A 20,000-nucleotide genomic window follows, 5' to 3' on the forward strand; every position below is an offset into this window, starting at 1 on the left:
TTTTTGCCGCTTGCACGTTTTCCACGCATGAATTGAGATGCCAATTAAATCGACTTTGGATGGTTTTTTCTGCAATTATTGTTGAGATCACTTCGTGAGTATATACTAAAACAATTATTCTTTTCAATCTTGGTGAAAAGTGGCAGAATATTTACCTTGCCGCTTTGTGGCTTGGTAAATATTCTACCACTATTCACTTCGATTTCAAAGAATAATTGTTAATTAGCCAGGAACCTAAAGAATTATTGTTGGCTTTCCAAATAAACTTCATTTTACACTGTAGTGACAAAATATATCTTTTTCTGACGTTAGAAACCGTTGCTACCCATTACATGTAATGATTTGCCAGTCGAGAAAGAACACGGCTAAAAAGTCCTGTCTGTTTATAAAAAGTGCTCGCGTATCAAATTTCAACCCACTTACGCAAATTAGTTAACCTTGAATATTACACAACACAATAAATCCACGAAGGCTGAAAAATCTCACAAAAACCTTTTCCAGCGAAAATTTTTATTGAAACAAACAACATATTTGCTATTAGATGCAAAAAAAAAAAACCCTTCCTATTTCATTGCGTGCGTGAAAACAAGAAACTCAATCCGTGTCAAAACAAAATTAATTTCTGACCGGAGTTCAGGATCAAACCCTTTTCTGAAGAACCTTTTCCTTTAATAATGAAGCAGAACATAGACAACAATCTTTCTTTCAAATAATCCTTGACTAATAAGAATTAGTCAAATTTCCAATTGTTATTTTTGTGCCTGAACACTGTGTAGAGTTGATTAGAAATAAATGTAAATAGCCAGACAACAGAGATCACAGATCCACTCAAGGTGTTCGATTCCCTCTCTCTCCTTATTCAACCAGAAAAAACTATCAGAAAATTTTCGATTTGGTTTCTGTCTTGTACATAACATCACAGTAAAATATTAATGGAATACAGCTCACCTTGATACGGCTCCATGAAGTCCATTACTTGTCGCTTTTAAGATTCTATATATTTATTTTTCATCGCCTCTCTTGTTTATCCAATTGACGTTCCATTCTTGAGCTCCATAAGGGTATATTTTAAGGACCATTAAAACGCTATTTGCGTTACAATGATTTTTCGATGCCATTGTTGGTTTATTAAATATTCTACTGTGTCCACTGGATAAAATCTACGCATTTCTACTACCCCTTGAAACCTACCAAAGATACGCGCAGAAGACTCTTGGCACAAAGACAACACTTAGCAGGGTAGTGACAGGTTTCCATTTCCCTACACCGAAAACAATTAAAAGAATAAAACGGAGAAACTCAACTTGTTTTCTGACTGGATTGCCTGTAGCAACCAAGTTATTAATTTTGAGGTTGTGTGCATTTCGAAAAGCAGAAAACTCTAGGTGAAATTTTGTTTCGGCAGCGGTGTTTGGTGCATTATTTTTGCGCTTATACCTGCAAGAAAACAAGGCGATTGGCATAAATTAATTTCCCACGATTTGACTGTAAACTTCACAATGCATATTTTGAGTTGTAATATGTATTTTTTCAAGCGCTTTGTTAATTAGCCAAAAACAACTTTCTTGATTGCTTCACGTTGGTGTCCCACAAGGGAGCATTTTGGGTCCCCTTCTCTTTATCACGTCTATGAATGACTTATCTTTTGAAATCGATGACCCCCAGAAATTAAAGATGTTCGCGGATGATTCGACAATTTTAGTTGCTGGCAGAACTTTAGAATATGTGAATCAGCAGTTGGCAAATTGTTTAAAACCCATTTCATCATGGATAGAAAACCATGGAATGGCTTTGAATGTTGCAAAAACGGAATCCATGGTTATCTCCACTAGACCCAAATTGGCACGTTTGCAAGGTCAAAGAATCCAGATCACTCATAATGGAACAGCGATAAAAAGTGAAGATAGTCACAAACTTCTTGTTCTCGCACTGGATGAACAGCTGACTTGGAATTCACACACTGACGAAGTCTATTTACCTCAATGCGTGAGGCAGTCGTTTTACAAGTCCTTAATCCAACCTACTATTAATTATGCATGTGTTATCTGGGCGGGACATCACAGTACAACTTAGACCGGATCCTCAGATTACAGAAATATGCGGCAAGAATCATTCTTAATATTAAGCGTCCCCAGGATGTTCCATCGTCTGAGCTGTTCTCCAAATTAAACTGGATGACCATAAATCAACGTGTAGATTATTTTGCTTCCATAATGATGTATAAAACCATTAATAAATCTAGCCCTAATTATTTACATAATAGGTTTGAGTATGTTAAAGATAAACATCAAATTAACACAAGATCTGCCGCAAGTGGAAACCTGTTTATACCTAAGCTATCTTCTAAGACAGGACAAAGGTCTTTCCTGTACAGGGGAGTAACAGCTTGGAACGGTGTGGACGCTAGAGACTATAGCCTAGAAAAGTTTAAAAAATATGTGGCCGGAATCATTTGTAATTAATATATTTGTAATTTATATATTCTGTAATGACTATATTCTAGTACATATATTTATTCTTCTAATTTTTATCTTTGTAATTTTTTGTTTTATTTTACGCCGTAGTTCTCATTCCACACAGTAAATTGTAGTTCTGTAGATAGAGGACCTCCCTAATTAACTTATTTATTATTATTATTATTATTATTATTATTATTATTATTATTATTAATGCGCACTGCTTAGAAAAATCTACCTTTACGTTTTCAGTTGAGCCTTAGGATGTGTTTTCAATCACTTTTTAACAGTATTTTTACATCATCTGGAAGTTCACTGTTTCTTCTTCTTGGTGAGCTTAATTCTAAACCTCAGTCCTTTGTGTACATTTACTGCGCATATGGTTTATTTTTAACCCTGGCTTACCATTGCTATACCACGAAAAAAGGCCAGGCAACCCTTATACCTAATGCGCGGCAAGCCTGCTTACCAGTAATCAATGGGTTAAACAAAATTATTGACAGAACTTTTAGCCAAACTGTTGCTTCTACTCTCTATAGGAGCGTCAGATTAACTATGGAAGGACCTTATATCGTGAAGATTTACCAGCGCTAAAGGAGAGAATGAAACTGTCAAAAGGTGAACAACAAAAGGAAGATAATGTCCCACGACAAAAACCTCCCAGTCAGGGATTGAAATTGGAGTTTGTGTTTGGGTAAGGATGCTAAGCAAATACATAAAAGCTTATAAAGATAGTGTGGTAGTTTGAAATTAATGTGGCTGTGGCTATTGAGTTGTCTCACAAGAGGGCTTTTTGTTATATTTGATGAGTTATTAATTAATGTGTTTAGATTGTCATTCCAATTGATATTATATAGAGGACTGGCAGTAAACAGAACTTGCCTGAGATAGAAAAAAAATAGAAATTTAGGATCTGCTGGGAGTTTCAGTTGATATGTGGTAATTAACTTTCATTGTTTTTTGTTTCAAGTTACCGAGGATATGATTGTAGAAGCAATCTCTTCTACACTCAAAGTGGAGAGATAGTGTACCATGTGGCTGCTCTTGGGATTGCGTATGATCGTGAACATCACAAGCAGAGATTTTACAATGCACATACAGATGACATCCTTTGTTTGTGTATCCATCCAGTAAAAGATGTGGTTGCCACAGGACAGGTATTAGAATTTTGTATTTATTGATTTAACTGTTAATTAATTTATTTGTTTATTAATTTATTATTAAATTATACGAATTTCCAAGTAATTGATCATAACCTTCTCTCAAATGTTTCCAGTTATGATTCTTACTGCTAGGTTCAAATTGTATCTTTCTTTTTTGGAAATGCGATGTAACGGTGTAAATAAATAAATAAATAAATAAATAAATAAACAGGAAAAAAGAAAAAAAAAATCTATCAGATGGTTTGATGCGTAAAACAGTTTGTGAAAGTAGGAAAGTCTAAATTGGAACTGTGAATCTGTGAAATGTCCCAAAAGTGTCTATTCTGTGACTTATTCTTAAGACAAGACAAATAAAGAATTCTTTATTGAGTTTAGGGAAATGTTCGTTCAAGAACAATTATTCTCTTTTTTGTAAAAGTAGACAGAAACAAAATAATCAAGAGAAGCTATGAACCTCGCAGTTATGAACGCAATTTTGGCAATTGCGTAGAGAAGCCTGAAAAATCCAGGACTTCAACGGGGTTTGAACCCGTGACCTCGCGATACTGGTGCGACACTCTAACCAACTGAGCTATGAAGCCACTGACGTTGGAAGCTGGTCATTTGTGGGTTCTAATGTTCCCGAAATGAATGAATCAACGAATGAAATGATATATGAAAGGAATCAATGAATGAATTTTTCAAGCTTCACGACGCAATTGCCAAAATTGCTTTCATAACTCCAAGGATCACATCTTCACTTGATTTCATATCTGCAGTTCAATATATGATTCCTTTCATATATCATTTCATTCAAAAAAAAAAAAAAAAAAAATATATATATATATATAATAATATATATATATATATAATAAAAATATATATATATATATCATTTCATTCGTAGAAAGAAAATAGGAACACAGGAAAAAGGACCTTTTGTTTCTAAAGGGATAAAAATGAAACCAAGCTTCTTTTAGATAAGGTCAATCTAGGAAGAACGTATAGCTCTGATTACCGCGAGGATGAGCTCTATTTCCAGTTAAGTTCATTTTGAAGAGATGGTATTTTTTCAATGGTGACTCGGGAATACTCGGAAAAAATCCGAGTACTCCTTTGCAGGAATCGAACCTACGGCCTTCCAATTAGTAGTTCGGATGCTCTCGGATTTTTAATTTTGAAAAAAAAGTGCCATCTCTTCATTTTCGTCTACCGGGGTTAACGATGTCCATCTCAAGCTCATTTTTGTTCCTAACTGAACGACTTTTAGGAAGGATCAAACCTCCAGGGGCTTCGTTTGAGGCCGGAGGCTGGACGTTTCGTCCAGTGGTTTCCCATTCCGTGTCCGGTACTCTGATGCCAATATTTGAGGGGTTTATTTTATTTTTTATTATTACATTTTTTTGTAACCTTACTTTTAAAAGAGAATTTGAGTGAACTCCAGCGTTTCTTGGAAACTGATTCTTGAGTTCCAGAAGCACCGGAAGTAGCGTTTCTGAGTTTCCTATTTTAAAATTTTCCTAGGGGCCTTGCCCCCAGACCTCCCTAAGTAGCTCATACCTTTGCTGGTGCTTTCAGAAATATTGAACTTGAACATGCAAAGGGATTTTAAGTTACTTGTACAAGGACATGAAAGACAAATGTTATTCACCACTCTTACCACTGAATAAGTTTAAACCAAAGGAAATTATGTTCACAAACAAATTTGTTCGAAACTTGTTTTAAAAAAGTGTTTATATCAGAATCGTAAATTTTAACATCGCATATTTTCACTTTCAAAATTCGCGGGCGCCGCCATCTTGAATAATGTGACGTGTTGCGATTGCCCTATTGTTCTGACACAAAGAGCTTTTGTCTAATAGCAATGGGGCAACCGTTACACGTCACAATTATTCAAGATGGCTGCGTCCGCGAAATTTGAAAACGAAATAGGCGATTCTAAAAATTATTCTTTGAGATGCAAACGCTTTCTTTGGAAATACTTTAGATTGACTTGAATGTAACAGTTATTTCCTGTGATTTAAAGTTATTTTGTTTGCTGAAGTGGAGATTCCCTTCAAAGAATTTTTTTGTCGTTATTTTTTGGAAAAGTTAAAAACCTATTATGCTGAACATCACTTGTTATTATAGTGACCGTGATCTCGGCATTAATTATCATGACAATGAATTGAACCAGTGTTACATTAGAATATTACTTCTCATGTCAATGTTGGTGTTATCCTGAAGGTTGGTCGGGATCCTGCCATTCATGTATGGGATGCTGTAAAAATGGAAACATTAGCCATTCTCAAAGGACAACATGAAAGGGGTGTTTGCTCGGTGGACTTTTCAGGTAATCGAGCCATTTTTTGATAACGTTTCCTGACTTAGAAGCAAGATTTAATTTGTCGCACGTTTTTGAAAGTCTTCTCTGACCTTAGGTGATGGAAAGAAGTTAGCCAGTGTAGGACTTGATGACAACCATGTCATTGTTGTGTGGGATTGGAGAAAAGGAGAAAAACTAGCTACTACCAGGTCAGTTGGAAAGGAGCAGGTGGGTTTAAAAAAAAAGTGTATTGCTACATTGTATAAACTATTGTTCCACTAGTGTTACATATAAATTGTTTCAACAAAAAGGAAAAGGCTCCACATCTTATTTGATCTGTGGCTTATGCCTTAATCCTTGGCGATGGGTGAAATGACAGCTGAAGAATCAGAGTCCTACAATAACTGATAAAGGTAGTTGAGACACTAAACTGGGAAGACAACAATGTGGAAAAAATCACCTCAACGTTACATTTTCAACTTGCACTCCTCCCTCTTCCCCCTCGAGTTGGCAATAAGAAAACAACATTGTTTGGGGGGGAGGGGGTTAGATGGAAAGACTTTGGGGGAGGGATTTGTCCGAAAGTCCTTAAAAGGGAAAGTGTCTCAACCCTTGGCACTTATTGTAGGTAGGATTCGAACCTGTAACCTCGGGCCGTAACATTAGAAAGATACTCTTCGCATTGAGCTACTAGAACTCCAGCGGAATTAAGTCTTTTATTTATAATTGCATGAGAAATGTAAATTTTGATCCTCTCAGGGGTCACAAAGACAAGATATTTGTTGTCAAGTGGGATCCACATAACGCCGAGCGCCTTGTGACTGCTGGCATGAAACACATCAAATTTTGGACACAGACAGGTGGGGGTTTCACCTCCAAGAGGGGCACATTTGGTGATCATGGAAAAAATGAAACAATGATGTGTGCAACCTATGGCAAAGTCGCTGATGTTGTTTTCTCTGGAGGTGCCAGTGGCAAGGTGTATTGTTGGCAAGGGAACACTTTGCAAAGTGCAATACAAGCGCATGAAGGCCCCGTGTTTGCAATGCAAGTTTTAGAAAAGGTAATCAAATTGTGTATTTTGCCCCTCGTTGACAATGTTGCAGTTATATTCCTTGCAGTTGCGAGTTGTTGATTAAAAAAAAAAAGGGAATTTTGAAATATACACTCTTGCACATATTTACCTGGTGATGTTACACGAACCGTTTGTTAACGCCGATTGTAACAAAAGATTTTGTTGCGGCAACATGTTGCACGTTTTTGAATCGCTTTCAAAAACCTGCAACATTGTTGCCCGAATTTTGTTGGAGTTGATGCTTGTAACACCTCCGTCGTTGACTTTTAATGCAAGGTCGTCCCAGAATGCACCACGGAGAATCGAAACAACTCACTTCGATAGTCACGTCAACAGTGTCCGCCATATTTGTCGCCTAGGATTAGTCGAGAAGGAGCCTGGGCTCGAATGTTGCGAACAATGTTGCATTGAAAATCGTCTCGTGTAACATATGGTTGCCGCAACAAAGTTCCGTTAAGAGTTGTCTCGTGTAACGTGGATTAAAAATCGACTCGTGTAACATCACCTTTATGCTTGCATAAGTTTCAAACATCCACAACATGATCAAATTGTGAATCACAAAACAGTGAGTGAATTAATTCACTACTTGCACAATCCCATAATACACCTTTATTACCCGCCAAAACTTTTGCATAACCACTGTTTGCAATTTCTCCTGACACATGAAAATGGCCCAAGAGAAGTCGAAAACAATGCCTATGCAGATTTATTATTTTTTTTTTTTGCGTAATCCCCACTTTTACAACTCTCGTTCAGCCCCACCAAGTAGACATAGAAAGCATCGACTGCAGTTTTCAAAGAGCTATGATTTTACAACTTACATAAGATCGCATTGTTAACTACATGTGCACTATAAGTTACGGCGATCGTCCTTTTTCACTCCCAGGGCCACTCTACACTTGATTAATTACCAGCGCTTTTCTGCTTATTTCAAGGGATTTGTGACTGGAGGCAAAGATGGCGTTGTTGCACTCTGGGATGAGAACTTCTCTCGTTGTTTAAAGAACTACAAAGTGACGCGCACAAGTCTAAGTCCTGGTCCACCAACTTCTATCCTGATGGCAGATGCTCCTGCGATTCGAGCAATAACTCTTGGACAGGGCAAGATATTAGTGGGAACCAAAAATGGAGAGGTATAAATCATTGTAAAAAAAAATGTTTAAAAGTCATGGTCAACATTTGATTCGTTTTAAGAGTCAATTACTGTTTCTTTTTTCTTTTTTTTTCCTTTGGTTAAAATTTCAGATCATGGAGATTGACAAGAGTGGACCCATAACTGTTCTAGTACAGGTATTTTTCTTTACTCTCTGCTGAAGAGTTTTCGAAGTGAGAAAAGTCGACATTCCTTTAAACTTCCCTGCGTTTTTAATTACAATCCACAATTAGTAGTGATTAATAGCGAGTTACTCAATGAAGATACTTCATGGTTGCCTATGATTTTCATTGCAATTCATATTCAAATGAACTCTGAATAAGCCTTTAAAGTTTTATTGAAGTTCAAGGAAGCGATTTTATTTTTATCAGCTTATATAATTGCACTACTATGTATACCTAAAATGAACGCATTGCTCGAATTTGTCAGTGATCCAAAGAATAATGATGTCATTGGTTTTTGCTGACGTGCTTTTTGCACTTTCCACTAGTGAGTGAGTGAGTGAGTGAGTGTAAATCCGTGGGGGCAAATGGGCCCGCCAGCGCGTGCATAAATTACGAAAATAAACAGGTCTGTTGGAAGCTTGCTTGAATCTTAAAAAATGAGCCCAAAATCGCCAAGAATTTGTGACGCTGATGACCAACAAAACAGCTTCTATTTCCAAAACGATGGAATTAACTGGTGATAAATAACCTCGTCCAGGAGAGTGAGTTTTTGACTTTGCAGAAACAATGGTCAACCTCGAGAGTTTTAGACGATTGTGATCTTTGTGTTGAATTCGCACATTTCTTGTCGAACTTTATAACACTTGAAAGAAAAAAAGCAAACTAACAAAAACAAAAACCGTTGTCTTCCCGTCATTTTGTCACAGATTTGTACTTTGTTTCTTGAGTTGGTAGAAACACTCAAGTTAACTTGATCACTGGCGGCCGCTGAAATCGATGTAGATTTTGATTTTGCGATTTATTCGTGCAGCCAAAAGCACAATAGCAAAAATTGAACATTGCAAAATTGTCCCAAAATGTTTTTCGCTGATGGTAACTTTTTATCTTCGCGACACAAATTTATATTGTTTTCATATTGCAAATTTTGTTTGCTGATGGCAATTGTTTTTATTCTCGATCGACGCTTCCAAAAAACGCCCTTCTCCTCTTCCTAAAAACTTTGTATTAATATTTTTTCACTTTTGCATCAATATTTGTTTTGCAGAAAGCAGGCTAGCAAAATCTGTACCTTACTTAATTCGCATTTTTGAGCGTTAAAATAGAATTTTCGGTCCTGTTTCTTACAGAAAGTCGTATATTTTGAGGTACCCCATCCAGGTACTAACCCCTGCCGGTCAGATAAAAAACTTCAGTGAACTTTTGTCGTGGAAAGCTGTCAGACGCGCAGAGTACACGCATAAACTTCCTGTGAAAAAGACGTTGAAGCAAACTTAATGTCTGCCTTGAACCCAACATTCTCGATTCGCCTCTATTTTCTTCAATCGTTCTGGGTTTAGTATTTTACTTGTAACTACATGTCTTCTCGGGGGCTATTTACCTAAGACATCTACCATAGCACTATAATGATTTACGAGACAAAAACAATATTGTGTACTATTAGAGCTACATTGTACGCAAACACAACTTGAATCTTCTGGAAAACAAAACTCCGCTCAGTTGACAGTTACGTAATAGAGCGCTGTGTCAAGTTACTGCACTACCACACCTACGCAATGCGTGCCTATTTTTCAGTTAAAATGTCATGTTGGCAGTTTTTTCTGTCAACCAAGTTGTTTTCTAGTGTCAAAACATGTTTTAAGCAATCGTCACTATCATGCGATTGGATGACCTAAAGAGACAAAGCGGAGCGTTGTTATGGATAGGAGGACTTTATAGGTTTTTAGACTTCTAGAAAAGAATAACAACTCACATGAAATGAGGCCAAATGTTAAAACCAAGCCAATGCAGCGGTTTCTCCTGAAATATTTGAGAGGTTTGCAGAGGCATTTCCATGTACTTTGGCTTAAGTCACCTTGTTGCCTACTCGCTTGCCTTTCCCTCCCTCCCTCCCCTCCCCCCCTCCCCCCATGTTTTAGGGTAAGTATACATTCCACACATTTGTCTCAGTGATGTGTTGACGGGTGTCGTGGGAGGTGGACTGTGGTTCGGCTGCCATGGTGACTGGTGCGTACCTGGCTGCTGACGAGAGCGCTCCTCCTCTCTTTCTGCCTCTGCGTCACCTACCCTCCAGTAAATCGGCGTAGTGTTTTAAATCTGTTGAAAAAATGTTTTAAAAAAACTAAGAAAAAAATCTAAAGTTTAAGAATCGCTTATTTTCTGGAAGCCTCCATCTTGAACAATTTTGATACATCACGGTTACCGTTCTGCCTGTGCTGACACGAAGAGCTTTGGTGTGATAACAACAGGGCAGCCGTAACACGTCAGACCCACGTTACAACTGGAGCTTAAGCACGCAACGTTTTTGAGCAACGTAAGGCATCCGGAAGTGAACTATCCGCATGAGTTTTAAACTAATCGTCGCTAATAGAGAAAAGATACTAAGCCATGTACATGTGATAGTCATTTCCGGTTGCCCTCCGTGGCTTAAAAACGTCGCGTGCTTAAGCTCCCCAATATTAATGTTATTCAAGAAGGCGGCGCCCAGGGAATTTGAAAACAAAAATAAGAGATTCCGAAGTTCTTTTTTTTGTTTTTTCAGATACAAACGCTTTCTTTGAAAAAATGTAGACACTACACTGTATTTCTTGTAGTTTAAAGTTATTTTTTGTTGGAGTGGAGAGATTCCCTTTGATAGTTCCAAGGTTTTAGGTGTATCTCGTATTTATTGAGGCTTATATGATAATATGAGCGTCTCATTTCTACTGTTATTTTTCAGGGCCATCTGGAAGGCGAATTATGGGGTCTGGCATCTCATCCGTCAGACGAAGTCTGTGCGACTGTTAGTGATGACATGACTGTCAGAGTGTGGAACCTTGCTGATCACAGAATGAAGAACGTTCGAAAACTTAAGAGACCTGCTCGAAGCATCGCATTTTCTCCTGATGGGAGAGCATTGGCAATTGGATTTAAAGATGGTAGGATGCACTCAAGTTACAGCAACTGCGCAACGTAAATAACCGAATGACTAAGGGAATGGACGTATATAAAAAGGCAGCGAGGAAGGGCTATAAAAAAACTGGTCCATCCAGAATTTAAATGAACAAAATATAGTGTAGTTGAGAATCCCAACATGTTTAAAGGAGGACCGCTGGACTGGTTGAGTATAAGCGCCCTCGAAGGGTCTCTATCAACCAGCGTCTTTTGGGGGTAGGTGTTGTTTTCAATAGGGGCAATTTATTGTGCACTAACTGTAAGGTTCAATCGATCACACGTGCACAAAATTGAAAGTTCAATCGTATTGCGCCGAAACTAATCGCCGTCACCAATATTGCTGGGAGTTTTATAGTGAGCAGAGGCTCAAGATGGGTAATTCGATCATGTGCCGTATGGTTCGCCTACGGCAACGACACTGCCAAAAAGCAGTAATATTATTGGTTAAAAGAGGAAAAAATGATCGTGCGGCACTCATTTCTCTCCTTACTCATTAAAACAACAACGTAAAGTGACCAATTATCGGGTTTTGATAGCCTGCGAACGTAGACGTATTACGACCGCCGGAAATACGACTGCGTTCGCAGGCTAGATTGTGACGGCAACGTTGACAAATAACTGAATCTTTCCTTCTCTCTCTTTGCTTCAAATCCGTACTTACCAATGTGGTTACAACATACTTTGCCCATGTTGTACAACATAAACAAGGTGGAAACACTTAGGATATCTCGAAGTATTAGTTTGAACTGGCGTTTTCGTCGCCGTAGCCGTCGTGGTTTCTTAAACTCCCTGTTACCAAAGAGTCGAATATGGAAGATTACGAAATGCCACCGCACAGCAAGATGATTTGGCTGTTCGCGATGTCGTGAAAACCGTACTGTAAGTAGGAACTCGTTTGCCATGTGAATGTGTTGCGGTTTGTTGGCTTTTGCTGCAATTTTTTACCACCTGAGTATTTTGAAAGTACTTCCTTTATTCGCTCACTCCTCTTGACGTCTCAGACCCTGGAAATTTAAAAGCTTTTTTTTGTGATGGACAAATCTCCAGGTCAGACCGGACTGCAATTTTCGATGTAAGCGGCGAAAATAACCGCCAGACGTCTGTATGCCCGCAATGAAGACTGGTTGAGGGTGGACCCTTTTAGGAACTGGAAGGAAAGTTTCCGCCTAAAAGCAACCAGTTTTCAATATGACTTTATCAAATTAGATCAGTGGAAGCGAGAAAAGACCAAGAAAGTTCCCCTTAAGTCCGGGACATAAGCGTTTTGTCTCGTCTTGTCCAGGCCCTTGAGATGAATCAGTGCTTTCTAAAACAACTTCATCTTGGGACCAAACTAGATGTACACTATATTTCAATTGGTAGCAAATCATGATAGTAAATTGCAGTTCTCTCCACATTCTTTTTTCACCATACTTTTCGGGTTAGCACAAAACATATGCTTACCACCTCATCCCCATATCTTTGCTCTTCCCTGTACAGGTAGTTTTCAAGTTGTTGATTCCACCACTTTGGATGACATCATTGGATTCCATCACAGGAAGGAAGAAATCTCGGACATAAAGTTTTCACCTGGTATGCCAATTATATCAGGGAATATTTTAAAACTTTAAAGTGCCCCTAGCTTTTAGTTTTATCATTTACAATTGAATATTTCATCATCTTAGGCAGATGATATTAAAATGATACACTTTGAAAGACCCGCGAGTTCTTAATTTATTGATAAAAATGCTCAAATTTCCTTCCACGTTGGTTCATTTTTTGCAATAGGTTATATCCTTCTTGATAGTGGTGCCTCTAATAAGAAAAGAAGCTTAAAGGGAGCTCCACTAAAACAGGAATATATCTTTAAAATAGTTAACATAATGCTCACAATCAAAATTGTTCGAACGTTTTCCAATGGGAGCGTTTGTATCCGAAATAATTAAATTTTAAAAACGGTTGTTTTGGTTTTCAAATTTCCCGGGCGCCGCCATCTTGAATAATTGTGACGTGTCATGGTTGCCCTATTGTTTTAAAACAAAAGCTCTTTGTGCAAATATAAAAGAGCGACCATAACACGTCACAATTATTCAAGATGGCGGCGCCCAAGAAATTTGAAAACCAAAACAAGCGTTTTTGAAATTCATGTATTTCGGATACAAAGGATTCCATTGGAAAACGTTTGAACAATTTTGATTGTAAACATTATGTTAAATATTTTGAAGTTGTATCCTTGTTTTAGTGGAGGTTTCCTTTAAAACTTACAATAGTCTTTACTCGGTTCTTTTCGATAAACAAGAGGCTACGGGTACCCAACACGTTGTTCGAAAGAATTTCAGCGAATTTTCTTTAAAGTTCACAGTATTTCAGTGTTTTTTTTTTTGTTACAATATCTTTGTCAATATCCAGTTCAATTCCGTAGTTCAAAGTCCAAAAGTCCACATTCCATAACCCTACCATATGGTTAAGTGTGATCATAGAATAGTTATTCCAATTTCAAACTGTTGTTAATGGCATTGACTCCAATCAAAACCAGTAAAGAGATGCTTTACAGGTTTCTACGATGGTATTTAAAATATTTCATGCTTTTTCTTAACGATACCGGAGAAATTAGCCCGGTAAGATGTGTTACCGAGTCATACAATGACCAGATATTGCATTGGTGATGCACACAATTATTTAATACATATTTTTCCGTTGATCTGTCGCGTAGTCGTCTATGGTTTAGTGGTCATCGGGATTGCCTCTGAATGAGAAGATACCGATCTCGACTCCTACTTGGGCTGCCTCCTCTGAAAAGTTTTTTTGAGGCAAAAAGACAGGGGCACCCAACGAGAATATAGTTCAAAACCACTTAAAGTGCCCCTGTGATCAAAAAAACCACTTCCTTTTTCCTTCAGATTTTGAAAGTGTGTTTGCTTAACACCTGACTGGCAAAATTTTGAGCTTTGGTTTTTATCCAAAGGCCGTTTACTTTGAGTGTAAGTTTTGGATTTCACGGTCCGCCATTACTCACGTTCAAAACTGACCGATTGGACCTCAGACGGTAACATAGTTTTGAAATCCAAAGAAAAATATGAATTGATTTTTTGGTCACAGGGGCACTTTAAACATAGTATTTCAACGGTAGATATATGCATATTTTTATCCCCTATAAAGTTTTCATGTGTTCGGATTCCCTACCTGAAAGTCTAGTGATCCGAAAATTATAGGGATCAAAACTTACCTTTTCGAAAATTTCAGCCAGAAAAAAGGTTCCCGAAAATTCTTGGTGACCTTTTTAGGGCAAAAATCCCTTAAAAATGGGAAATTTTACCATGTTTTAGATGTTCGAAAATCCTAGGACAGGCAAGCAAGCAAGGAATTTTAAAACAAATGTTCCGAAAATTCTGAACAGATATTTTCCGAAGATTGACGTTGGGTGCCCCTGATAAGACATTACGCGCATGTGCAGCCTAATTGTTCTTCAAATGAAGTTATAAATCGTGACGTAGGTACAGGAATCCAGATGGTCTAATTCATAGACAAGCGATTTGAGCAGATCGATCGGTTGAGGTAGCTGTGCTGACTTTTCGTTTAATGGAATCCCAGCAACACATTCCTGACGAATTATTGGATTACTCTTTTGACAGGTCAAGGTAAATATCTGGCCGTAGCATCACATGACAATTTCGTGGACATCTACAATGTGCTGAGTAGTAAAAGAGTTGGAATCTGTAAAGGAAGTTCGAGCTACGTGACTCACGTGGACTGGGATTCGAAAGGTTCGAACTTACGATTTTGCCATTCTTTCTTTGTCTGATTCGTACGTTGTCAGTACAGTGTTAAAATGTATTCTATCTTTTTGTTAGGAAAGCTTCTTCAAACAAATTCTGGTGCCAAAGAGCGTTTATTTTTTGAAGCACCTCGGGGTACACGTCAGGCTATAGGAACAAATAAAGCAAAAGAGATTGAGTGGTTCACTTGGACAGCTGTGTTGGGTGAAGACTGCACCGGGATCTGGCCCCCACACTCGGATATCACAGATGTAAATAGCGTTGATTTAACCAAGGATAAGACTCTTCTAGCGACTGGAGATGATTTTGGATTTGTGAAGGTCTTCGAGTTCCCTGTCAAGGTAAATAAATGGAATACATCTGTTTTTTTTTCTATTCTAGGAATACCATGCAACAGTGAATCGAGAGGACGTACAAACTCGTTTGTTGCGGAAAGATTGATAAACAGACAGGACAACCTGACCCGCGACACAATTCAAAGTGTATTTGTAAAGCCGCTGTTACACGTTGAAACGTTTAGCTGAAACTTCTGTGCAACGGCATTGTGAAACAAGTTTCAGCACGCGTTGCACCTTGTAGCATGGTCGGTTTCATGAAACATTGTTGAACTTCCGTTGCCAGACAAGTTTCAGGAAACGTATAACTGCTTTGAAAGCGATCACAGTGGCGATAAAAACAATATTCTCACCGGGGCCCACACGATCAAACACCCTAATTTTCTATTCCACGGGCCCGGTTGTTTTTAGCGATCACGTGTTATGCCGCTGTCAGCTTAAAGGTTAATAATAATAATAATAATAATAATAATAATAATAATAATAATAATAATAATAATAATAATAATAATAATAATAATAATAATATTTATACAATTCAAGACATCAGAACCAAAATTAAGTTTCAAGTTGAAACAGCAGCTTAAGAACTTGTTATTTACCTTTTTTCAACTTTCTTATATTTTTATTTTTCAGGGCAAGAATGCCAAATTCAAGAAGTACGTCGGCCATTCTGCGCATGTCACAAATGTCCGCTGGACAAACGATGACAGCCGCTTAATCTCAGTGGGCGGGGCCGACACGTCAGTCATGGTTTGGTCACATGCTCGAGCACAGGGCCAGAGATTAGACGATGTCGGTGGAGACAGCGATGACTCGGACACAGATTCTGAGGAAGAAGGAGGTTATGACAGTGATGTGGAGAAGGAAAAAAATCTAACATATGAGGATAAGATTTATGCTAATCCATTGCGTACCACCAAAGGAGTGAAACCACATCTCAGAGAGAAACAAGATGAGGAAGAACACAGGTAACTTGAGCTATCCTGCCTTTATTTCGTTAGGAAAGGAAAGGAAAGGCGTTAATGATTATTATTGTCAATGAGATGATGAATTCTAAGCCCGGAAATTGAATGATTCTTTTCATTTATGGATTCCCAGCAGGAGTCGAATGTATGACCTTAGCCGTTAGAGACTCGTACAATTCTTAAATTTGCTATTGTTTGTTTGCTTGTGTTAGGCCCGCTGTTAGCCGCGGCTCCAAAGCCCCACCTAAAGTTAGACAATTGGATCGACAAAGAGAAGCGGGAAAAAAGAGAAGAAATCATCCCATCCAGGTTAATAACTTGCTTTCTTATATAAACACCCATGAAATAGCAAGTGAACTTTCGCACGAGAACATGATATCTTCACACGTGAAAAGATCGCTGTTTCTATGGTTACATATAAAAATCGCAAAAATCAACACTCGAAGAGAAAGTTTGAATCTCCGTACGGCTGTGTAATTTCCTCTATTTAAAATTTTGTTGATGATAAATGATTTCAACCCTACGGAAATCGCAGCTAGAGTTGATATCTTGTAATTAAATTTGCCCTTTTTTTAGGAACTTACGCTGGATTTCATTCATGGCTATCGAGGATTTGACACCAGGAATAATCTGCACTACCTCCCTGAGGGGGAAATTGTGTATCATGCTGCTGGAGCTGGGATCGTGCTTAGCACTGCTAATGGAGTTCAGTCATTCTACCTTGAACATACTGATGACATCATTTGTTTAACTGTCAATCAACATCCTAAGTTTAAGGTAAAGCAATTTTCTTCATCAGGAGACTTTGCGGCTCAGTGGGTCTTTTTATTTGGGTTTATCTTACTATCCACTCACCTTGAAAGATGGCGCAGTGGAGAGAGTGATTGCTTTTCACGAATGACTATGTGGACCAGGGCGATTCCCAGCCTTGGCGTCATATGCTTGTCGAGTTTGTTGGCTCTCTACTCTGCTCCAAGAAGTTTTTCTTCGGGTATTCCGGTTTTCCCATGCAGCCTCAAAAACCAAAAAATATATGGGTTATTGACCAAGCGGGAGATCAAGATTGTTGGATATTGGTCAAGTTCTTTTTTTGCGTGTTTATAGACCGAGAGGAAGTCGAGGTCCATAAACGCGCAAAAAAAGAATGAGGCCAATATCCAGCCATCATGACCGAACAGCTTGGTCAATAAAGGATTTATTATATGGGATAAAACACCAAAAAAAAAGATCTTTGATGTTGCGGGACCAAGCGAGAAATCCCGAGCGGGCAGTATAGCTCTATCTTGCCCGCTCGGGTAGCCAATCACAGTGCGGGATTTGGTTCATCTTGCCCGCTCACGGAACTAGTCATATAATAAGATCTGATATGATTTCATTTGATTTGATCTCTGTACAGTATCCCTATTGACTCTTAAATAAAGGTTATTATTATTATTGTAATATATTAATGCGACAAATAAACCAATGGCAAAAAGCAAAACTTTGTTTATTAGTGGTGAAGCCGTTATTTAACGAGCAACCGTAAGGAATAGTAAAGGTAAGTTTTAAACCTGAAATTAATACGTTGGTTAATAGTTCATGTATTTCTTGCTCGTCACCAAACCTGACTGAGCTTGGTAATATGGCGTTCAGTGAGTTCACTGAAACAACCTTATCCTTAGAAAATTAACTAATGAACTTTATTTAGGTATCAGTTTATCAATCAACTCAAGTCGTATCAAACCGTAAGTTTGTTTTTGAGGAGAGGGACGGAAAACCAGAGCACCTGGAGAAAAACCTCTCGGTGCAGAGTAGAGAACCAACAAACTCAACCCACATATGACGCCGATTCTGGGAATCGAACCCGGGCCACATTGGTGGGAGGCGAGTGCTCTCACCAATGCATGCGGCATCCTTCTCTCCAGATAAAAGCCTTAATTCCACACTCTTGGTTAAAGGCAAATAATTGTGTTGTCTTAACTTTAGTCACCTCTGCTGACCTCTTTCTATGTCGTCGACAAAGGTAATGATGCCTCCGGTTTGTTATTCTTTTCACTAAAGTTATAGAGAAGTCTATACACTGTCGAAGTAATTTTAAACCGAAGGAAGTCATTGTTAACGATGAGCACTGCAAATAAATGGTAAAATTAGCGTACGAAATCGCACAATCTTTAATATAATTCGGAATTAATTTCTCGAAAATTGGATAGCTCTTTTGACGATGACAATTTGAGAACATTCAAAACAACTCTCAACGTAATTTTCTCAATCGATTTGTTAGGGGAAAAAATCAGGTCTTTAAACTGCATTCATTGAGAAAAAAAGCTTTCATTCGTTCTGTGTACAGTCGAAAGTTTTCGTTTTGTTTCAGATTTGGCGGTCATTTTCATTAAAAACGATAAAACCACGTTGGGCATGCATTTTTGTTTTTCTTTTGAAGTTTTTGGTCTCGCCCGCGTTGTGGCCGTAGCGATAAAATTTGGAGTAAGTACGGAGTATAATACACAGTACAGGACAGAGCACAATTTTGGGACTAATTGTATCGTCCAATCAGAGTCGAGTTATTTTGTCAATTTAATAACAAGGATAAGTAATCACATGATTTTGAGTGCAATTTGGAATCAGCACGAGCAGCGGTGATCTAACCCGAAGGTCGTGGGTTCAATTCCCACTCTAGTCAGAGTTTTTCTCTGTCCATGTGTGGGCCCCATTTCCATGAGTAGGGCTAACGTTCACATGGTTCATATGGGTAGAAAACTAGCACTTCACATTACCCTCCAATAGTTAAGTATGTTAAACTTTTCAAAGGCTAACCAAAGTTGTAGTCATGCATGAACAAAGCGTTACATTCTTTTTTTTATATAGAACATCGTGGCTACCGGTCAGATCGGCGCAGAACCTTGTGTGCATGTATGGGATGCCATGTCGAAAGAGACTTTATCCGTTATTCAAGGATTTCACACCAAGGGTGTGTGTGCTGTGGGCTTCAGCTGTAATGGAAAGCTTCTTGTCACTGTAGGGATTGATGCTGGTCATAGCATTGCAGTGTGGAAGTGGGCTGAAGGTTTGCCGTCTGTTTTTTTTCAATATTTAAGGGTGCAGGCATTTCTTGAGTCGGGTTACCTCATTCCGGAATGAACTTAGTATTTTTGCTCGGTACTTACCCATTTATTTTTCCCTATTTAAGGACGGTGTCTACTATTGTTATTGCGCATACGTTCTGCGCATCTCGAGACACTCAGATTTCCTATCGGTGATGCTTACTAATACAGGAATATTTTTGCGTGGTTTAAAACTATCCGGAGAAAGTAGATCTTAGTAAGGACTCTTGGTATCCAAAAAGAAAATTGGGGGTAACCCACAGGTAACCCAGGCTCACTGTGTGCGTCACGTAGGCACTAAAATATAGAGAACATATGAGGCGAAGTTTAGGTCTGAAAATTTGCTAGAAATTGGAAATAAAAATCGATAAAACTTACCATGTGGTGAGCTGTTGTTGTCTTTAATACGTACACGAAGTTTCGGGAAAAATGGTCCCCGTTCACCTTCCTTCATAGTATAGTGACAAGGTAGGAGACAGAAGCCAGCTTAAGGACTCCGATCGACCCAAAACTAGCACGATTTTTTTCGTGAAAATCGAATCCAGTCGCTAAATAAACACGCCAGGTTCGTGGAACAGGAATTTCTCTAAACCATGAATCCACTGAAGCATCTCCAGGTAGCAACGCGAAGCCACC

At 38.4% G+C, this 20,000-nt stretch overlaps 1 protein-coding gene across 1 annotated transcript in view; it reads left to right on the plus strand.

The window, feature by feature from the left end:
• LOC138026746 (echinoderm microtubule-associated protein-like 6) overlaps positions 1–20,000 on the plus strand; it is a 63,083-nt gene that overhangs the window by 29,879 nt on the left and 13,204 nt on the right. Inside the window, exons 12-26 of the mRNA XM_068874200.1 lie at positions 2,996–3,150; positions 3,427–3,613; positions 5,825–5,930; positions 6,019–6,112; positions 6,663–6,966; positions 7,914–8,111; positions 8,224–8,268; positions 11,012–11,210; positions 12,706–12,798; positions 14,838–14,969; positions 15,057–15,322; positions 15,953–16,287; positions 16,497–16,593; positions 16,861–17,061; positions 19,129–19,327. Of these exons, the coding sequence (XP_068730301.1) occupies positions 2,996–3,150; positions 3,427–3,613; positions 5,825–5,930; positions 6,019–6,112; positions 6,663–6,966; positions 7,914–8,111; positions 8,224–8,268; positions 11,012–11,210; positions 12,706–12,798; positions 14,838–14,969; positions 15,057–15,322; positions 15,953–16,287; positions 16,497–16,593; positions 16,861–17,061; positions 19,129–19,327 (2,611 nt within the window). The remainder of the gene's footprint in view (positions 1–2,995; positions 3,151–3,426; positions 3,614–5,824; positions 5,931–6,018; positions 6,113–6,662; positions 6,967–7,913; positions 8,112–8,223; positions 8,269–11,011; positions 11,211–12,705; positions 12,799–14,837; positions 14,970–15,056; positions 15,323–15,952; positions 16,288–16,496; positions 16,594–16,860; positions 17,062–19,128; positions 19,328–20,000) is intronic.

Source organism: Montipora capricornis, chromosome 12, assembly GCF_036669925.1.
Source record: "Montipora capricornis isolate CH-2021 chromosome 12, ASM3666992v2, whole genome shotgun sequence".
Classification (NCBI taxonomy): Eukaryota; Metazoa; Cnidaria; class Anthozoa; order Scleractinia; family Acroporidae; genus Montipora; species Montipora capricornis.